Source organism: Pyrgilauda ruficollis, unplaced genomic scaffold (genome assembly GCF_017590135.1).
Source record: "Pyrgilauda ruficollis isolate IOZ18807 unplaced genomic scaffold, ASM1759013v1 scaffold9, whole genome shotgun sequence".
NCBI classification, from domain to species: Eukaryota; Metazoa; Chordata; class Aves; order Passeriformes; family Passeridae; genus Pyrgilauda; species Pyrgilauda ruficollis.
Window position 1 is genome coordinate 9,199,429 of NW_024531043.1, and position 18,087 is coordinate 9,217,515.

At 57.2% G+C, this 18,087-nt stretch overlaps 1 protein-coding gene across 1 annotated transcript in view; it reads right to left on the reverse strand.

The window, feature by feature from the left end:
* SEZ6L (seizure related 6 homolog like) overlaps positions 1–7,515 on the reverse strand; it is a 39,584-nt gene extending 32,069 nt beyond the window's left edge. The window contains 2 exon segments of the mRNA XM_041489147.1: positions 6,169–6,640; positions 7,501–7,515. Of these exon segments, the coding sequence (XP_041345081.1) occupies positions 6,169–6,640; positions 7,501–7,515 (487 nt within the window).
* Positions 7,516–18,087: the final 10,572 nt, after the last annotated feature.

Here is an 18,087-nt window from a genome sequence, read left to right on the forward strand (position 1 = left end):
TTTTGGATGCCTTCGCATTTGGCACCGAATTTCCTTCCTAGACTAAAGCTTTGCACTTGGAATGGTGCCTTGGGAGCTGGGCTGAGTGGCCAGGCTGCTCATCCCATCCCTCTGCACCACCAGCAGCTCGGATTGAGCTTCCATGAAGTCTCCTTGCACCTTCCTGCTGCAGCCATCTGTCCTGGGGTGCCAATGCCTTGTCCTTCCCCCCATGGAGCAGGCACAGAGCCAGGCCCCTGCCCAGCCTCCTGGGCTCCCTGTGGGTTGAAAATTTATTGCAGTCCATGGGCTCCTGGGGCCAGGAAAAGGGAGAAAGCTCTGGACAAATCCGTGCTTGCCCCTGCTGGAGGCAGAGCTGGGAATCCAGGCAGAGCCTCCTGGCTGTGCAGCAGGAGAGCTCCAGGCTCAGCCAGTGCTCGGGGCTGGTCAGCTGCTGCTCTGGCCTCTTCCCAGAGAAAGGAAAAGGAGGAAAAAGGAATAAAAGAGATGTCTGAGTCGGGGCTGCGCCCTTGGGAGCTGGCCAGCTGCAGCTGCACCACTGGTGGGAGCTCCAGCAAGCAAAAAGATGGAACAGAGGGGAAATCAGCTCCTCAGCACCCTGGGAACACCATCCCCTGACTGGGGACAGCCCTGAGCCACCACGGCACAGAGCTCTGCAGCCAAGGGTCCCCATCCCAGGGGCTGGATCCAGGTGCTCCTGCTTGCTCCCCAGGAGCAGGAGCCTGGCTGGATCCCTGCTTTGGAGCTCAGTGCAGCTGAGCAGTGTGACGCTCACTCCCAGCAGTGACAGCCAGCAATGACACCGGGGCAGGAATGGTGGCCTCTCCACAGTGCCAGAGGAACGCTCCCCCCCAGACACAGCCTCCACTTTTACAGCTCCTGGCAGATCCTCCCTGACATCCCCTGGGTTTTGGGGGGTCCTGGGGCTGTCCCGGGTCACATGTACAGATTGTGGCTGCTCAAGAATCCCCCAACCTCAGGGACCAGGGGTGTAGATCCAAGGCAGAGATAACCAACACCTGCACTTTGTTCTGGGCCAATGCCAGGGCTCTGCTGGACACCCACAGCACGTCCCTCTCTGGGGTGGAAGATGAGTCTCCCCTGCTCCCAGCTTTGCCCTTCACTCCCAGACTCCTGTTGGCTCCTCCAGCAACCCAGCTCCATGGTTCTCCTCTAAATTTTGGAAATCCTTATGGATGAAATCCTTACAGATGAAATCCAAGATGTAACAGAGCTGAGCAGCAGAGGTTCATTTGTTTCCATCTTCCCAGCAGTGCAGCTGACCCTGTGGATGTGCTGGGTTGACACTGGATGGATGCTGGGTGCCCACCAAAGAGACATTCCTCCATGAACTTCCCACCCTGAGTCCTTCCCACAGTCCTCCATGGACTTCTCCAGTGTGGGTGCTTTCCAGAGGGTCAGTCCTTCAGGAAGAGGATACTCCAGCCTGGATCCCTTCCACGGGGTCACGAGTCCTGCCAGCAAACATGCTCCAGTGCGGGTTCCTCTCTGCACGGCCACACAAATCCTGCCAGGATCCTGCTCCAGCACGGGCTCCTCCAGGACTGCAGGTGGATCTCAGCTTCCCTGTGGATTCCCACGGGCTGCAGGGACACAGCTGCCTCACCCTGGGCTGCACCACGGGCACCTCCTCCTCCTCCTCCTCCTCCTCCTTCACTGACCTTGGTGTCTGCAGGGCTGCTCCTCTTGCATGTTCTCACTCCTCTCTCTGCTGCCTTTTCCATTGTGCAGGTATTTTTATCCGTGGGTAGAGCAGGATGTGGATAGAGCAGGATGTGGATAGAGAGGGGCCGGCCCCGTGGGACAGAGCGAGAACATCCTTAACAACTTGTCGGTTAACAAGCTGTGAAAGGAGACAGACAGGCAGGAGCTGGCAGCCCGTCCCCTGGAATGAAGGACACCTTCCCTCCCTGAGCACCTCGGCAGGAAGGGCTCCTGCTGCAGAGCCCTTCTCCTTCCCTTCCTCCTGCAGGCTGAGTTCCCTGCCACTGCACCAGGGCTGCAGGGACAGCAGCTGAGGCACCTGCACCAGGCAGAGCTGCTCCCTGCATCCCATCAATCCAGCACCACTCACTTGTGCAGCAGCAGGAAAAGCCATCTCGTGGAGCAGCTCCTTTTGGGAAGGGCTCTGGAAAGCCGTGGAACACAGCTCTGAGCAGCAGCTGAAGGGCAGCAGCTTGAGCCAGGGTGATGCCAAAGCTTCTCTCACCCCACGAGCCTCCCTCACTCTGCCTTTGCCCCCTGGTTTGGGGTGCACAGCTGGGGGTGGCAGGTCCCCTTCCCCACTGCCAGGGGCTGGCACCAGCTGCACCCCGAGGTTTCTGCTGGCTTTGGCCCCACGTTCTGCCCTGCCAGAAGGGGCCTGGCAGGTGCTGCCCTTGGTCCCCAGAGTAGCTTATCCTGGTGCTCATCCTGCTGAAGCCCTGGCAAGGGCAGAGGGCTGGGTGCTGTCGGGGTGTCCCCTCACCCCTCCTGTGACAGGGACCAGAGCAGGGACAGGCACATCCCCACCTCGCAGAGCCTGGCCAGTCAAGTGGTTAAAGACACACAACTCTCACCACCACATCCAGCAATTTCATACCCCTGACAAGAGTGTAAATCCATCCTGATGGACTGGAAAATTGGAAAGCCGGTGCTCATGCCGTGTTTCCTACAGACATCTCCGAGCTCCTGAAAGATGCACTCGGTGGCAGCCCCGGTTCCAGCCGTGTCGCTCACGTCATGCTAATTAAAATAGAGCCTGTGTTTTGTAACAGGATTTCCTTGGAGCCTATTTTACTGCTCAGTAACCACTTTCAAATATTTGAGAAATAAAATCGCATCAAGTAAATAACTTTCGGATTGCTCACAGAAGGTTACTCTGGTTTCATTTTTTTTGTTCCCAAAGCCCACTGGAAGCAGCTGTGCTCATCGCAGTGACAGAGGATGGAAAATACACAGATTTCTGAGGCTGCTTGTAGTCTACATCAAAAGCTGTGTGTTATTTAATCAGACAAAGCCTATTTCATTAAAAAAACAACTGTCTGTAGAAAATGGGATAACAAAGCACCCAGCACTCAGCACTGACCTGGAATACCCAGGGAACATCCCTGCATGCTGGCAGGATGGGCCACGCTCACACCAGCCTGTTCTGATGCCCACGTTGCCTTTCCAGAAATGCCCCGGCACTCCTCTGCCTCATCCATCACTTATTACCCATTAACTTCCGATCCCAGCACCACCTGACTTCCAAGGGATGGATCACACACTTCCCTTTTTCCACGGTTTGCTATTCCAAGATCCCTGCTGCCGTTCTGGATGCCAAGGGAGCACATTCAGCTGACTCGGCGCAGCCTGGCTCCTCAGCCCTAAATCCTGCTCCCAGATTCCTCAGTGAAGGAGAAGTTAAAAATGTACAGAAGGAAATGTCTGTGACACTGTGACATCCACAAAGCTGCGCTTGAAATGGCATCTTTGTATATTCATAACGGCAAAAAATACCGGAGAGGCAGAGGGCTGAGAGAGACTAATTTCATTTTCTCCTGATCCAGGCTCTCCTCGTCCTTTCTGCCAAGGAGGAGAGAAGGAAGAGGAGCCATTTGCCATGGCCTTTGATAGCTCTCCATCAGACAATCCCCATTCCTGTTATCTGTGCTGGCAGCCTGGCTCTGTGCTGCTATCTCGTTGCTCGGGGTGCTGCCGCGAGAGCTCACCGCGCACTTGTTGCAGCCCTCACCGAGTTCACGCTCGGTTTTCCTTCCTGCTGGACACACCTGATCCTCTGGAAACACCCCCCGTGGTGCTGTGCTCACCACAGAGCCAGGGGCATCTCTATCCTTGCTGCTGGGCTGTGACAGCCACCCCAGGAGTGCCCCCATGCCTCGAAGAAGAGAAGGGAGGGTGCAGACTTTGGGGTGCAGAGGAGCCCGAATTCAGCACCCCCAGCTGCATTTCTGCTCCAATCACTGCAGCCTCAGCAGGGTTTGCTGGTCTCATCACAGCCTGTATTGGACACCCTGAATATATTTAGAAACCCTGGATCTCCCAGGGGCTCAGCTGTGCTCCTGCATGGGCAGCACGGGCAGTGTTGCCCTGTCTGCACTCAGCTGCCCACAAACCCCCCTGTCTGCCCACTGCATCATTCCAGGGTACAAACAGATGCCCCTGTTGGTGCCCACGTTCCCGGGATGCTGCTGCTCCAGCACAGGCTGCCCGGAGCCTCCTGGCACGGGTCCCTGTGCAGGGACGTGCCTCTGCTGCCTGCTCTGCGCCGGTGGGTGGGTGTGAGCGGATGCTGAGAGCAGAGGAGAGGCTTTCACACCTCCTCTCTGGTGATCTAAATGGCTTCACCGGTGCAGAGCACCCAAAGCCACCAGCCAAGCACCCGACGGGCGCGAGTCATGTGAAAATGGTTTTTTCTTGGACGCATGAACAGAAAGAGCAGCAGATGGAGCAGAGCAGTCGCTCTCTGCGGGGTCTGATCCTGCTCCTCCCCAGCTGGAGAACAGCAGGATTCGCTGCTCTGGGCCCTTGGCTGTGTCCCCCTCCACACAGATGGACAAGACTCCCCCCAGGCACGGGCAGAGCTGCCACGTCGCCACGGGCTCCAGGCTGCGTAGGCAGGAGTTGGGATTTTACTGCAATAATTCACCAAACCTTGTAAAGGGTCAACAATTTATCAGCTCCCTCTCTCTGCCAAGGAAAGAGGAGTTCAGCACACTGTGTTCTTCCACCATGAGATTTATGGCAGATTGTGCCAAATCCTGTTCCCGGGAGCTGGACTGCCTGCTGATGCTCCCAGTGGGACTGGGGCAGCCCTCCTGCCTCAGCACATGAGGCAGTGAGGGAGCTGAGAGCCCTCACTGGGCCTGTGCTTGCTGGCTTTGCTTCCCAGCTCCCCCAGGAGCCCGGGATGGTTGCTGCTGTCACACAGAGCACTGGCAGCCCGGAGCAGAGCGTTTGTGTAACACACCAGAGGAACGTGCCTCTCTGCGTGTCCCCTGGCTGGAACAGGATGCCAGAACTGGCAGGGACTTTGCATCTGATTCCTCCACACGTACACAGAACACAAACCCATGCAGGTGAGGGAGAAATGCCACCCTCTACATCCATTGCTGTTTTGCTGCCCAGAAAGGAAGGATTCTGTTATACAGTCCCTGTCTGGAGAGCCAGGATTCAGACGGAAAAGTCAAAGTCATTTAACGCAATCTGACCACGAGAGCAGGGGCTGGAGCACTGCACAGCACTCCTGACAGCAGGAGCTGCTTGTGTTTGCTACAAACACCCTGCCAGCCCCGGAGGGCAGCCTCAGGCCCCAGCACACTGCAGCGCCAGCACACACTGGCCTCTCCCTTCTCCCACCGAACAATCCACACTGGGAACCCCACCCAGAGCACACCCGAGCGTGGCTGCCTCGTCCTGGCATCCCTGAGTGCCAAGGGACTGGGCACAGGCACCGCTTCAGTCGTCTCCAAGCCCCACGCGAGTTTGCGGTGACTTTGCCAAGTCACCCGCGGGCGCATCCCGCAGCCCGTTCTTAGGGCTGGCATCGTGGCAGTGGGAGAGGGAGCGGGTCTGCGTGGGGACGGGGGACACGTGGAACGACCAGACAGCCCCTGGGTAAACACTCACCCCCCCACGGACACCCCCTGACCGAGGCGGTGGGGCTGGAACACCAGTGGGGACACGGAAGTGGGGGCTGGAAGGACACCGGGGGCTGGGGACACACGGAGGGCTGGGGACACATGGGGCTGCTCTCCCTGCGGGAAGGAGGCGAAGGGTCCGGCACGGCTCCCGGGAGGCCGCGGCCCCGCTGGCGCTCGGTTCCCGGCGAGGACGCTCCCGGAGCGCTCCCGGGCGGCGGGAGCTGTCCGCCCCGCGGTGCTGAGCTCCGCGTTCCGCCGGGCCCCGCTCCCGCCGCCGCTCCCGGCGCCGCTGCGCTTCCCCGCAATGCCAGAAGTTTCATCCCGGCCCGGGGAGCGGCAGAAGCGGGGGGTCCCCCATCGGGAATGGCACGGCCGGTTCCAGCAGCCCTTCCCGCTCCCACCGCCCCTTCCCTGGTCCCGGCTGCATCCCCCCGCGCCGGGCGGTGCCCCCTCCCCGCAGCCGGGAGGCGGCGGGCCCCGGGGAGCCCCGGGGAGCCCCGCAGCCGCGCTCCGCCGCGCTTACCTGGGCGCGGGGCCGCGGGGGTGCCCAGCAGCAGCAGGGCGAGCAGGCAGAGCCCGCGGGGCCCCGGCATCCTGCGGCGGGCGCGGCGGAGCTGGGCGAGCCGAGCCGAGCCGATGCGATCCGAGCCGATGCGATCCGAGCCGCTCCGCGCCGAGCGGGGCCGGGCCGGGCGGGGGCGGGCGCTGCCGGCGGAGCGGAGTGGAGCGGGGGCGCGGCGGAGGGCGGACCGGAGCGGAGCGGAGAGAGCGGGGAGCGCGGAGCGGCGCGGAGCGAGCGGCGGGGGAGGGCGCCGGCGGCCGCTCCGGCCCCCGCGCAGCGCCGGGAGCTCCGGCCCCGCCCGCAGCTCCCCCCCGCTCGCCCCGGCCCCACCGAGCAGCCCCGGTACGGCTCCCGCAGCAGCTCCGGGCACGCGGTTGCCCGTGGCTTCCTCCGTCCTTCTCGGCTTCTTCCCGCTCCGGGTGCCCCCCCCAGCCTGGGCAGCGCTCCCACTGCGGGCCCCCCATCAGCCTGCCTCTTGTCCCGTCTCACTGCCCCTTGTCCCCAAGCCCCCTATAGAATCCAAAGCCACCCTCAGCACTCCAAGCCCTTCTCACTCCCTCCTCAAGGCCAATGTACCCTCCTTCCCGGCTCCCCCAAAGCAGGCTGTGAATAGGGCAGAGGTGCTGTGGGGAGGCTCCCACGGCTCCCTTGGGATCAGGGATGCTCCAGGGCTTCTGGCCGTGCTGCTGGAGGGAACTGCAGCTGTGACCTGCCTGACCTCAGTGGGGTGGGGACACTGAGCATACAGAAGCCCACAGTTTGTGGGTGCTGCTTAGGGCCACCCATAATGTTGGGCTGGCCGTGGGTGAGCACTGGGGTACCCTCAGTCCTGTGGCAAAAGAATCAGCACACAGGCGGTCCCTGCTCAGGACCTGGCCCCTGAGCTCCTCAGCTTCCTTGCCTGCAGGGGAACCGTGGCCTGGATGGCTCCCAGGAACCCCCTGCCCATCCCACCAGCAGGAGCTGTGAGCCCAGGGCTCCCAGCAGGCCCCTCTGAGCCCGCAGAGCACGCGGTGTAATTACACTGACTTTGAGAAGAACAGAAACAGAGGCTTGGTTCTCCTGAAATCCCAGATCCTGCCCTGAAATGTTTACTGTGAATCACCTCCCTGTGAGAGCGCCTGGTCCTCTGCCTGTCAGCTCAAATAGCCAGAGCGATGTCACGAGTGCACAACAGCAGTGTCAAACAGCCACGAGACACAGCCCAGCCTCTTCCCTAAAGAGCCAGTTTGTTTGCTGCCATGTGAGAAGTCCCCGCTACCTTTGCGGGAGCAATTACACCGATCCCGTTACCTCAGCAACAACCATCGCACTCTGGTGTCACCACCAGTGCCACCACGCAGAACGCACCGAGGCAAGGAGCTGTCCAAACACGGGCACTGATCCTGCTGTGTTTTCCCCTCCGGGCTGTGCTGAGCTCCCTCCTGCCCCGGCGCCGCTGGAATCGGAGGCAGCAGCCCGGGGATGCTGGGGAGCGGCCGGCAGGTCATTTGCATTCCCGGTGTCACTCCCAGCCGCTGCCAGCTGGGAGCAGTTGGGCAGCAAGCTCGAGAAGAACAAAATAAGAAAGGGAGAGAAAGCAGCGAGAGGTGCAGCGTGTTATTTAACGCTGTTACTCTCATACCCAACTGGGACTCGCCTGCTCAGAGGTTTAATTTGGTCGAACAAAGCTTGTGGCACAGCGAGCCCAGCCTGCACTGCTCCCCCTCTGCTCCAGCCTCGCTTCACTCCCGACCTGCCGGCGCTAAAGATAAGAGTTGTCTCTCATTTAGCGGTTCTCCTTGAGTGATTTTTATTGTGCTCATCTGCATTGTAGTAAACTCCTAAGATAGCCAGATAATAACAGCAGTGCCATGGAAACAGGCAGGAAAAGAGACCAAACACTGTATTTGTGATGCAGAAATGCCCACGAAGTGGCAAAAGTTGTTAGTGATGGAGAGGGAATGGTGAAACAAGTGCCCCAGCTGCCCAGCAGGCTTAGGGGGTGCAGGTGAGCCCAGCCCCCACGAGGCTGCACCCCACGGGCATCACATCACAGACTCCAGGGCATCACACCTGGAGAAGGGACCTGGGAACTGTGCTGCCTGGGCTCCTCCTGTCCCTCCAACAGCTTTGCTGGGGGCTCAGGTGAGCTGGGAGGCAGGAGTGTGTGTAGGGAGACGGGCTGGGATGAACCACAGGATGCACCGTGGGATGCACTCCCGAGAGCCGCTGTGGTTTGAATCATTTCCTCCCGCAGCCGGCGCCTAATGGGCTGTGAAATCTCACCCGGAGAAACAGCGGGGTGGGTGTGGAGCCTCGGTGCTCCCGGGATCTCCGTGCTCCTGCTGCTTCCCGAAAAACCAGGGCCCTTCTGCCTGCAGCTGGGACCTGCCACCCTGAAATCCCTGCAGCTGCAGCAGCTCCTGCAGCCCTGAAACCACCTGCCACCCTGAAACCCCTGCAGCTGCAGCAGCTCCTGCAGCCCTGAAACCACCTGCCACCCTGAAACCCCTGCAGCTGCAGCAGCTCCTGCAGCCCTGAAACCACCTGCCACCCTGAAACCCCTGCAGCTGCAGCAGCTCCTGCAGCCCTGAAACCACCTTCCACCCTGAAACCCCTGCAGCTGGAGCAGCTCCTGCAGCCCTGGCATGGCTGGGCACGGCTGCATGCACAGCCCAGCTCCACAGCGGCAACAGCAACAGGAGCGGGCAAAAAGTGGCCTCTTGAGTTCCTTCAGCAGCTCTCAGGGCCATGTCTGTGTGGTCAGAAGCCTGAGGTATTCCAAGAAATAAGACAAACATCTCCCGAGGCCACTTTATGGGCATTGCTCTAATTAGCACCGTGTTCATCGGCCATTACCTCAGACCTTTGATTAACAGTGGAGAAAATCAATAACTGCTCTAAAAACTCAGATAAGTTTCACAGCTAATTTTAATTTCACATTTTAATCTTGTATTAATGTCAATCTTAATTACCATAATTAAGTCAGATGTGACTTAGCAAGAGCAGCTTGGAGATAAGATGTTAAAGGCAGACGGTGCCTTTCTGGTGCTGCTCACTGGGGTTTGGGAAGGGGCTGATGACAGGGAGTAGGGGGTCCCACAGGAGGACACCCACTTTCCTGTCCTTCCCAATGTCCCCAGCCTTGCCAGCTCCCTGCCTGGGATCTGTCCCCTGGACCCTCTCAGAGTTGCTTTGCCTTTTGGCAAAGAGTTCCCTTCATTTTGGGTGCCCCCAGCCCCTCACACGGCTGCTCCTCAGCACCGGGGAGCACAGCGAGGTGCCAGCCCCACGGTGCCAGCCGTGCCTGCACTCCCTTTGTCACGGCAGCTGAGATCCACGAGATCCGAGCTGCCCAGAAAATCAATCTCTCGTTTATTTTGGCGCCGGTCGGTGCCGCAGCCGCCGCTGCTGCCGCGTTCGCTCTGCAGTTGTGCCCATCGATCCATCGATCGCCGCCCCCTCGCAGCTCCCCGTGCCCGCCGGGCAGGGGCAGGGCTGCCAGGGGCTCCAACCAGCCCGTGGAACCCTGGATACATCCAGCTTGTGGGATCCTGCAGCCTCTGCCCTGCAGCGGGGTGGGACAGACCGCACAGGCAGCTCCTGTCCCCCCGCGCTGCCGCAGCCCCAGGTGGGAGATGGGGACAGAGGTGCTTTGGGGACAGACCCCACCAGGACAGACCCCACTCCCCTGACTCTGTGTGAGCCATCCCAAACACGCTGGGGGTTATTTTGAGGATGCAGCTGCTCCTGGGGCTCCCGTGAGGGCACAGAGGGCATGCACGGGGTGCCAGGCTGCTGCCCCTCCTGCCCTCTGCTCACACAGGGGAGCAGCCTCCTCCCTGCAGCTCCCTTGGGAAGCTTTCACCCCTCCTCCACAGCGCCCGGGGGGGGGGGGCTTCAATGGCACAAGGAAGCGGAAAAATAACCTCAGCTTTAGATTTGGAAGCAGAGGTGCCCCGTAGTGCAGCTGAAAGGCGGCTCTGAGGAGCCGTGCCCAGGCTGGGGGCACTGCTGCTGAGTGGCAATATTGTCCCAGGGCAGAAAAGGCCTTTGTCCCTCCGAGATGGCAGAGCCACTCCAGCCTTTGGCTTTGGGAACGGGGCTATTCCCTGCTTTGCCTTCCAAACACGGTGCTGAATGGGGGGTTTGAGCTGGAGGCCAGGCTGGCATCCAGCCCCTTTGAGCCAGTGCCAGCGGGCACAGCTGGGGGCCCGCTCAGGAGGGAAGTCCTTGTTCCTTGTCAACAGAAGAAGACTTTGCACAGCTTGAAAATAGGCTCCCTGTTGCCCACGGGGGTTTGGAGGGGGCTGAGGGGAAGGCAGGCAGCAGAGCAGCATCCCTGTGGAACTGGAGGGAAGGGACAGCCTGCCCAGGGTGCTGTGTCCCCAGGGTCACCTCTGCACCCCTCAGTGTCCCTGTGTGGGCCACCCCAGCATGGCTCCACAGTCCCTTTTCCCCCCATGGAGCAAAAGCTCTCCTTGTGCACCAGGGCTGAAGCCTGGGAGCACCTACCTGAGCCCATGGCTCCTCAATTCCCCAGCCAGGAATCAGGACATTGTTTCATGCTCTATGCATAATTCATCATTCAGAGCTTAATTAACTAAAGCTCCTCATGGCAATGCCTGGAGAGGCTCCCACCAGCTCCAGGCACTTCCAGCCACTCCAGTCCATGGCTGCCAGGCTCCTTCCCAAGGCAATGGTGCTGCTCTGGTTGCTGTATCCATATTTCACTGCTGTGCTGTGATGTCCCAAAAGTTTTCAAGACTTTTCCGCTGTGATTTTCAGTTCTTTGCTCCAGCAGGGTTTGCATCAGTCACAGAGCAGCCAGTGCTCCATGGTTCCCCCATCCTGACCATCCCCACAAATCCTGGAGAAATCTGCCTTCTACAAATCTGCCTTTCAGCTGGAAAATACCTGCTCTGGGGAGGCTTTCCTACCTTGTCCTCCATTCTCTGCATCCATTCCCCAGTCAGTATTCCTGCCAGGACTGCTGGTGTTTACTCATTGCATCCCGTATAAATTGCAAGAGAGATTACACTGATACATAAAACAGCATTTGTAAATCCAGGAGTGCACAGAACTGTTGTCCTCTCTTGCAATTCCTCCTTGAGGAATAACAAGAAGTTTTTATGAAGTGAGGCAGAGTGCAGCATGATTTTACTGCTATCCCACTGCCTCTGGAGAGAGGGATTTCTTTGCCTCTGCATTACTCCACACTCGCTGTAATCCATTAATTGCCTTCAGGAAAATGCTCTGGCTTTCTCCCTCACACCAGTTCCTCCCTGTGCATTTCAGAGTCCCCTGATCCAGGCAGGAGGGCTCAGCACCAGTGCTCAGCACCCTGAGCCAGGCAGGAATGCCCAGGAAGGCTGGAGGTGTCTGCAGGACAGGATGAGCTGGATGCAGACCTTGGCCCTCAGCACCAACCACAGGTAAATATTTTTCATTTGTCTGGCTCAAATAATTTCCCCATGGGATTCAAGACTTTTCCGCTGTGATTTTCAGTTCTTTGCTCCAGCAGGGTTTGCATCAGTCACAGAGCAGCCAGTGCTCCATGGTTCCCCCATCCTGACCATCCCCACAAATCCTGGAGAAATCTGCCTTCTACAAATCTGCCTTTCAGCTGGAAAATACCTGCTCTGGGGAGGCTTTCCTACCTTGTCCTCCATTCTCTGCATCCATTCCCCAGTCAGTATTCCTGCCAGGACTGCTGGTGTTTACTCATTGCATCCCGTATAAATTGCAAGAGAGATTACACTGATACATAAAACAGCATTTGTAAATCCAGGAGTGCACAGAACTGTTGTCCTCTCTTGCAATTCCTCCTTGAGGAATAACAAGAAGTTTTTATGAAGTGAGGCAGAGTGCAGCATGATTTTACTGCTATCCCACTGCCTCTGGAGAGAGGGATTTCTTTGCCTCTGCATTACTCCACACTCGCTGTAATCCATTAATTGCCTTCAGGAAAATGCTCTGGCTTTCTCCCTCACACCAGTTCCTCCCTGTGCATTTCAGAGTCCCCTGATCCAGGCAGGAGGGCTCAGCACCAGTGCTCAGCACCCTGAGCCAGGCAGGAATGCTCAGGAAGGGCTGGAAGCATCTGCAGGACAGGATGAGCTGGATGCAGACCTTGGCCCTCAGCACCAACCACAGGTAAATATTTTTCATTTGTCTGGCTCAAATAATTTCCCCATGGGAGCCATGAAAGCATTCTGTGAGGAACTGATGCAATCAGCATTCCTCAGTGATGCTGATTGGGAATAATCCCTGAGTTGTTGGAGCCACTGGAGAGAGGGGGTGAGCACCAATGGGTGGGAGGGAAAGGAACAGGAAATAAGGGAAAAGAGGGAAATCACAGATTCCAGTCGGCACCAGTAACCATGGCACTGTGAAAGGCAGGCTTTGTCCAACAGCTGATTGTGATCTTTGAGGGGATGATGCATTGGAGGGAGGGAGGGATCCGATGGCTGCCGTGGGCTGCTGTGATGGATTGGATGTGGCAGCAGGCACATTCTCCTGGAATCAGTGTGATGCAGTATCAGCACAGCGCTGCCTAAGTGGGAATGAACTGGCTCATTGACAGATCTGAGGAGCAGACAGACGAGGAGAATCATCCTCACAAGGAGGAATTAGTAACGAGCCCGCTCAGACCTGGTTTGCTCTGTCACTGCTCCCAGGGCCTGCAGGCCAACACCAAATCCCTGGAGGGGCTGAACAAGCTGGGATCAGTGGTTACCTGAGTGAGGACCTGCAGCCACACACCACGGAGTCAATTATTCTGCCAAAGCAGTCCAGCCAGTCACTTCAAATCATTTCTGTGCCATGAAATGGGGTTTGGAGGGTCCCAGGGACTGGAGGGTCCCTCTGCAGTGGCTAAAGCAGATGGCATCACTCAGGTTGCAGAAAGCCCCTGCAGCTGGAGCAGGGAGTGGTGCTGTGCTCCCCCACAGCTCTGCAGAGGCAGTGGCAGCCCCACAGAGCCCCTCCTGATGGTGTCTGTGGCAGGGCCACACTGCACCTCCCCTGCTTTGGGCACCACGTAGGGACCAGAATCATCAACTGGGTGGCACAAGGAGCAGGACAGTGGCACTAACTGTGGCTGTGCCTCACAGGGGAGGTGACAGCCCCCTCCCAGCCCACCCCCGAGTCCTCCCTGGTGCCCCAAGCTTGGCTTTCTCGGGGGGGGGGGAAGGGATTTGTACTAAAGCTCTTTGCATGAAAAAATAAAATCCATACTGTGCTGCTTTGCTCTGCCCCGGCTCCCAAGCTGTGATGTTTCATTGATTAGCTTGTAAGAGCTTGGAGCAGAGCCCGTGCTTTGCTGGGAGCATTTCCGCAGCTCCCGCAGGTGGAAAGCCATTAACCGCCTCCAGCCTGTCCCTCCGCCCCCCGGCAGGCTTTGGGTGGAGGCTTTGGGCTTGTTTAAAGAGGAAAAGCCCTAAAACACAGCCCCCACACCGTGGCTGGGGTCCTCACACTCTACCCCAGGCTGGGGATTTGGGGGGGGTCCCCACACCGAGTGTCACCCCCTGGGCACAGCCACTGCCCATCCTGCAGCTCTGTGAGATCCCAGGGATAATAACTCCCAGAGATCCCAACAAAAGAACAACATTTCACTTGTGCAGAGCTGTTAAGGAGCTCGCTGGAACTTCCTGCTGCTGTGTGTGTGTGTCAGAGTGATGAGAGGCCGGCAATAACCCCGGCTCTCCCTGGGCGCTGCTGGATAAATTCCTCCTCTGGACAGCCCTGGCCTGGCTCCCAGCCCCTGCCCCGGGGTTTGTGGGGATGGCAGGGCTAACGTGGCTCCTGATGCTCCATCCAGCACCACATTTCCCGGAGGGGCTCGTCCCTGGGTGAGCCCTGAGCTCCAGGACATGGCTCTACCCAGGGATTTGCTCTATTTTGGGAGGGTGGGCAGAGACCCTGGCACGGTGCCAAGGTGTGGCCGTGATATTTTTATGAAAAATCCTCCGCCAGGATTTTTTCTCCTGAGAAACTGAGGGGCCTCAGAGGGAAAGAAAAACAATAATTATCTGCTGCTGTGGAATGCAACAGGTGCATCTTTGATTGGTCCATGTGAGCTGTTTCTACTTAATGACCAACCATGGTCCAGCTGTGAGGACTCTCTGAGAGTCACCAGCTTTTGTTATCATTCCATTCCATTCCATTCCTTTCTAGCTTTCTGTATCATTTTCTCTATTCTTTTAGTACAGCATTTTTAGTATCATTCCATTGCATTCCTTTCTAGCTTTCTGTATCATTTTCTCTATACTTTCAGTACAGCATTTTTAATATAATATAATATCATAAAATAACAAATCAGCCTTCTGAAACATGGAGTCAAGATTCTCATCTCTTCCCTCATCCCGGGGACCCTCGAACACAACCACACCAAGGGATCCGCAGGGATCCGGGCAGGACTCGGAGAGGTGGGAGGGAGGCTGGGGAGGAGGAGGAGGAGGAGGAGGAAGCAGCATGTGTGAGGCTCTGGCAGAGCCGCAGCGTGTGCCTTCATGCGCTGGGAGATGCAGCACAAGCTGCATTTAGGGATTTAGGGAATGCACTGCAGGAACACCGACCTCGCTGCTCGGGGCTGTGCCTGCTGCTGCCCATCCCTCTGCAGGGGCTTTGGTGAGCGTGCAGCACTCCTTTGGTGGGAGAACCCACGGATTCCTGCGGCTGCAGCACACTGAGAGCAGTGCCTGTGCCTCCCAGGAAGGTCCTGCCTCTCCATGGCACGGGACACGGAGCTGCCACCCCTCCTCTGCCCACCTGTCCCACCCGGCACGGACTGAGGCAGCACCCTGTCACCATCATATTTTCTGGAAAAATCCCCTTGTGCAGGATTTTTCTCCTGGGAAGCTGAGAAGCCTCAGAGGAAAAGGAAAACAATATCATCTCATTTGCTTCTCCTGTGTTTTGCTGCTTTAGGATGTGGTTGGAGATTGTTTATCCAACATGGGAATTGTTTTAACTTAATGACCAATGACAGCCAAGTTGTGACTCTGAGGAGAGAGTCACAAGTTTTTCATCAGTATCTTTTAGCCTTCTGTCTGTATCCTTCCTGTATTCTTTAGTATAGTTTAGTATAGTTTTAGTTTCGTATTCTTTAATATAATATAATAAATTAGCCTTTGATATATATATATATAAAATATAATAAATTAGGACTTGCAGGGACCTAGATTCTGGCCACTTTAGTTTTGGAGAAATCCAGCAAAATTTGCAAATTTCTAGCTTGGGTGGCCAGGGTGGGCCAGGGCGACTGGTGGCAAACAGAGGCTATTTTCCAGGGGAAAAAGAAGTCCTTTGCCCGGGCTCTGGGTATCAGATGAAAGCCTGGCAATTAAGAACATGAAGTCAGATTCATCATTTCCTCACCTTTGTCAGGGGCTCTCAAAAAATACAAGAGCACCTGAGGATGGTTCTGAGCACAGTTCCCATCCCATCCCACCCCAATTCCAGCCCTGTGGAGATATTTCCAGCTGCAGATAATGAGTGTGTGAGGCCCCGAGTTGCTGTGTGTGTCAGCTGAGTGACACAGCGTGTCCCAGGGCAGCTCAGCTCTCTGTGACCCTCGGGGAGATGCCCCTGTCCCCGTCCTGTCACCCAGAGATGGCACCAGAGCTCAGAGCTGCTCAGGCTGTGGCTCAGGCAGGGTTTTGGGAGAGTGGGGAGGAGGCTGCAGGTTAAAGGAGGTCATTTTATTGCAGTCAGCACTGCTGAAATCCCTGAGCAGCCACGGGGTTAATGGCATGAACCAGGGAAATTTGTAAATCTCTCCCCAGCACCCAGGAGATCAGTTTTTGTTTTGTGTTTGGCAATGGAAGCAAATCCTGCTCCACTCTCCCTGACCTGGCCATTGGAGTGACATAGCGAGGACAGGTTTTGATTCCCAGGAGGGTTTTATTGGTTTATTTACTGGTTTTTGATTCCCAGCACCTGGGAAAAGCTCCTTGGGAAAGGTGCTGCACCAGCCCCACGTCCCCAAACTCTTGGTGGCCCTGAGGCCAGCGTGTGCCAGGGCTGGAGGGACGAGGGACACACAGCCCAGCTGAGGGCAGGAGGGCACAACATCCTGGGGGATTGAATAGGGAAGAAGCCTCCTGACAGCCCACGTGTAGGTCTAATAATTTACTATAACTGCTTTTATGGCAGAGCGTAAAAATCTAAAATAAGGCTGGGAATTGTCAGAGAATCCCACACGGAGCTGAATTTTTGCGTAATCAGAAAATCTGGAGCCACAGTTTTTAGGCTCCAGTGCCTTCCTCTGGAATCTGAGGTGCTCACCAGGCTCCCACAGTCCTGGTGATGGGTGATCTTCTCTGGTGAAGATCTCCAGTGGTCCTGTCCAGCCTCAGTGATTTTGGGAGCCAGAGATCCCTTCTCTGCTCTGACTCTGGAGAGCAGCTCCCAACCCTGCACCCTCCTCACCCCCTCCTGCTATCCCAGCCTCTCTGCAGGGCCCAGCATCCCAGGGAATGCACTGAGGGGTTTTATTTCCTGGGTCCAAGCTCTCCAGCCCCCTCCGTGTGGCACAGGTCTGTCCCTGGAGGGTGACATTAAGCACCGAGGTAATTCTGCCCCCAGTGCTAACCCTGAGCCGTTATCACAATTACTCCCAGGGCCACTGGATGATACTTGGTAATTACGTGTCTCTTTCATCTGGGATCTCAGAGCACTTACTGATCAATTAATTACACTTTCAGCAGGCTTTGGCCCCCGGTGCCAGATGCAGATCAATAATCCCTCTCCTGAGAGGGGCTGGCTCTGAGTGACACGGCCCTGCCAGCACGGGGCTCACCCAGCAGGATGGTGCCCAGGCTCTGGGGTGCCCAGGCTGCCCAGGGGAGGTGGAGGATGAGGGCATGGAAAGCTCATGGGTGAGAATCACAGAATTTTGGTTGGATAAAACCTCTAAGATCTTCGAGTCCAAGCCTTAACCAAGCTCAGGAGGGTCCTGAGCACTGCCAGCTCTTCCCCACCCTCCACAGGCTTTGTTCCCCTGCTGTTGGAGACAGATGGGAGAAGGGAAGTGCCAACAGCTCCTCCTGGTCCTCACAGCCCCAGGACAAGCTGTTGACTTGTTGGACACAACACCACTGGGAGGAGTCCTGGCAGGAGCCACAGGAGCACAGGTGATAAATCTCCTCCCAGAGGGGAGCCTGGCTGCACCCACGTCTGGATTTATAAGTATAAATAAGATGGAAAGCAGGAATTGCCCTCAGGGCATGCAGGGGTGGGAAATGCTCAGTCTCCTGCCAAAAATTCTTCAGGGTTTTTCATTGGTTACCGCAGGAGGAGAAAACTCACAGGGCTGGGGAGGTGCTGGAGGAGGGAAGGACCTGCAGGAGGCTTTGGTGGGAGACTGGGAGGGCAGAAAGCTGCCAAAAGCTGCAGGTCCATGGCAGCCCCATCCCTCCTGGCAGCAGGGGAAGGACGGGGTCAGGTGAGGACTGTGGCAGGGTCGAGGATTAAGCCCAGCTGGATCTGGGGGTTTCTGGGGTGTCAGGAGCCAGCCAAGGGCCAGCCACGCTGAGAGCCCACAGAGCTTCTCACCTCTCATTACAACAACCTTTCCCTCACAGACTTGTCCTGTGCTGATCTAAATGACACAATTGGGGAGAGCTATTGCTCTTGTAAAAGATTTTCCGTTGCATTTCCCCACTATTGACTCTCCAGAGTGGAAATCGAGGCTGTGGGGGCTGTCCCTGTCAGAGCCACCTCGCAGCTTGGAGCAAATCTGCAGCGTGTGCAGCCTGTCCCTGCCAGAGCCCCGCAGGCTGCACCCTCCCTGTCCCAGCTCAGGCTGAAAATCGCCAGTCACAGGCGGAGAAATCCTTCCTCACTTCCCCCTCCATCACTGCAGCCTGGCATCCCGTCCGTGTCCTCCCC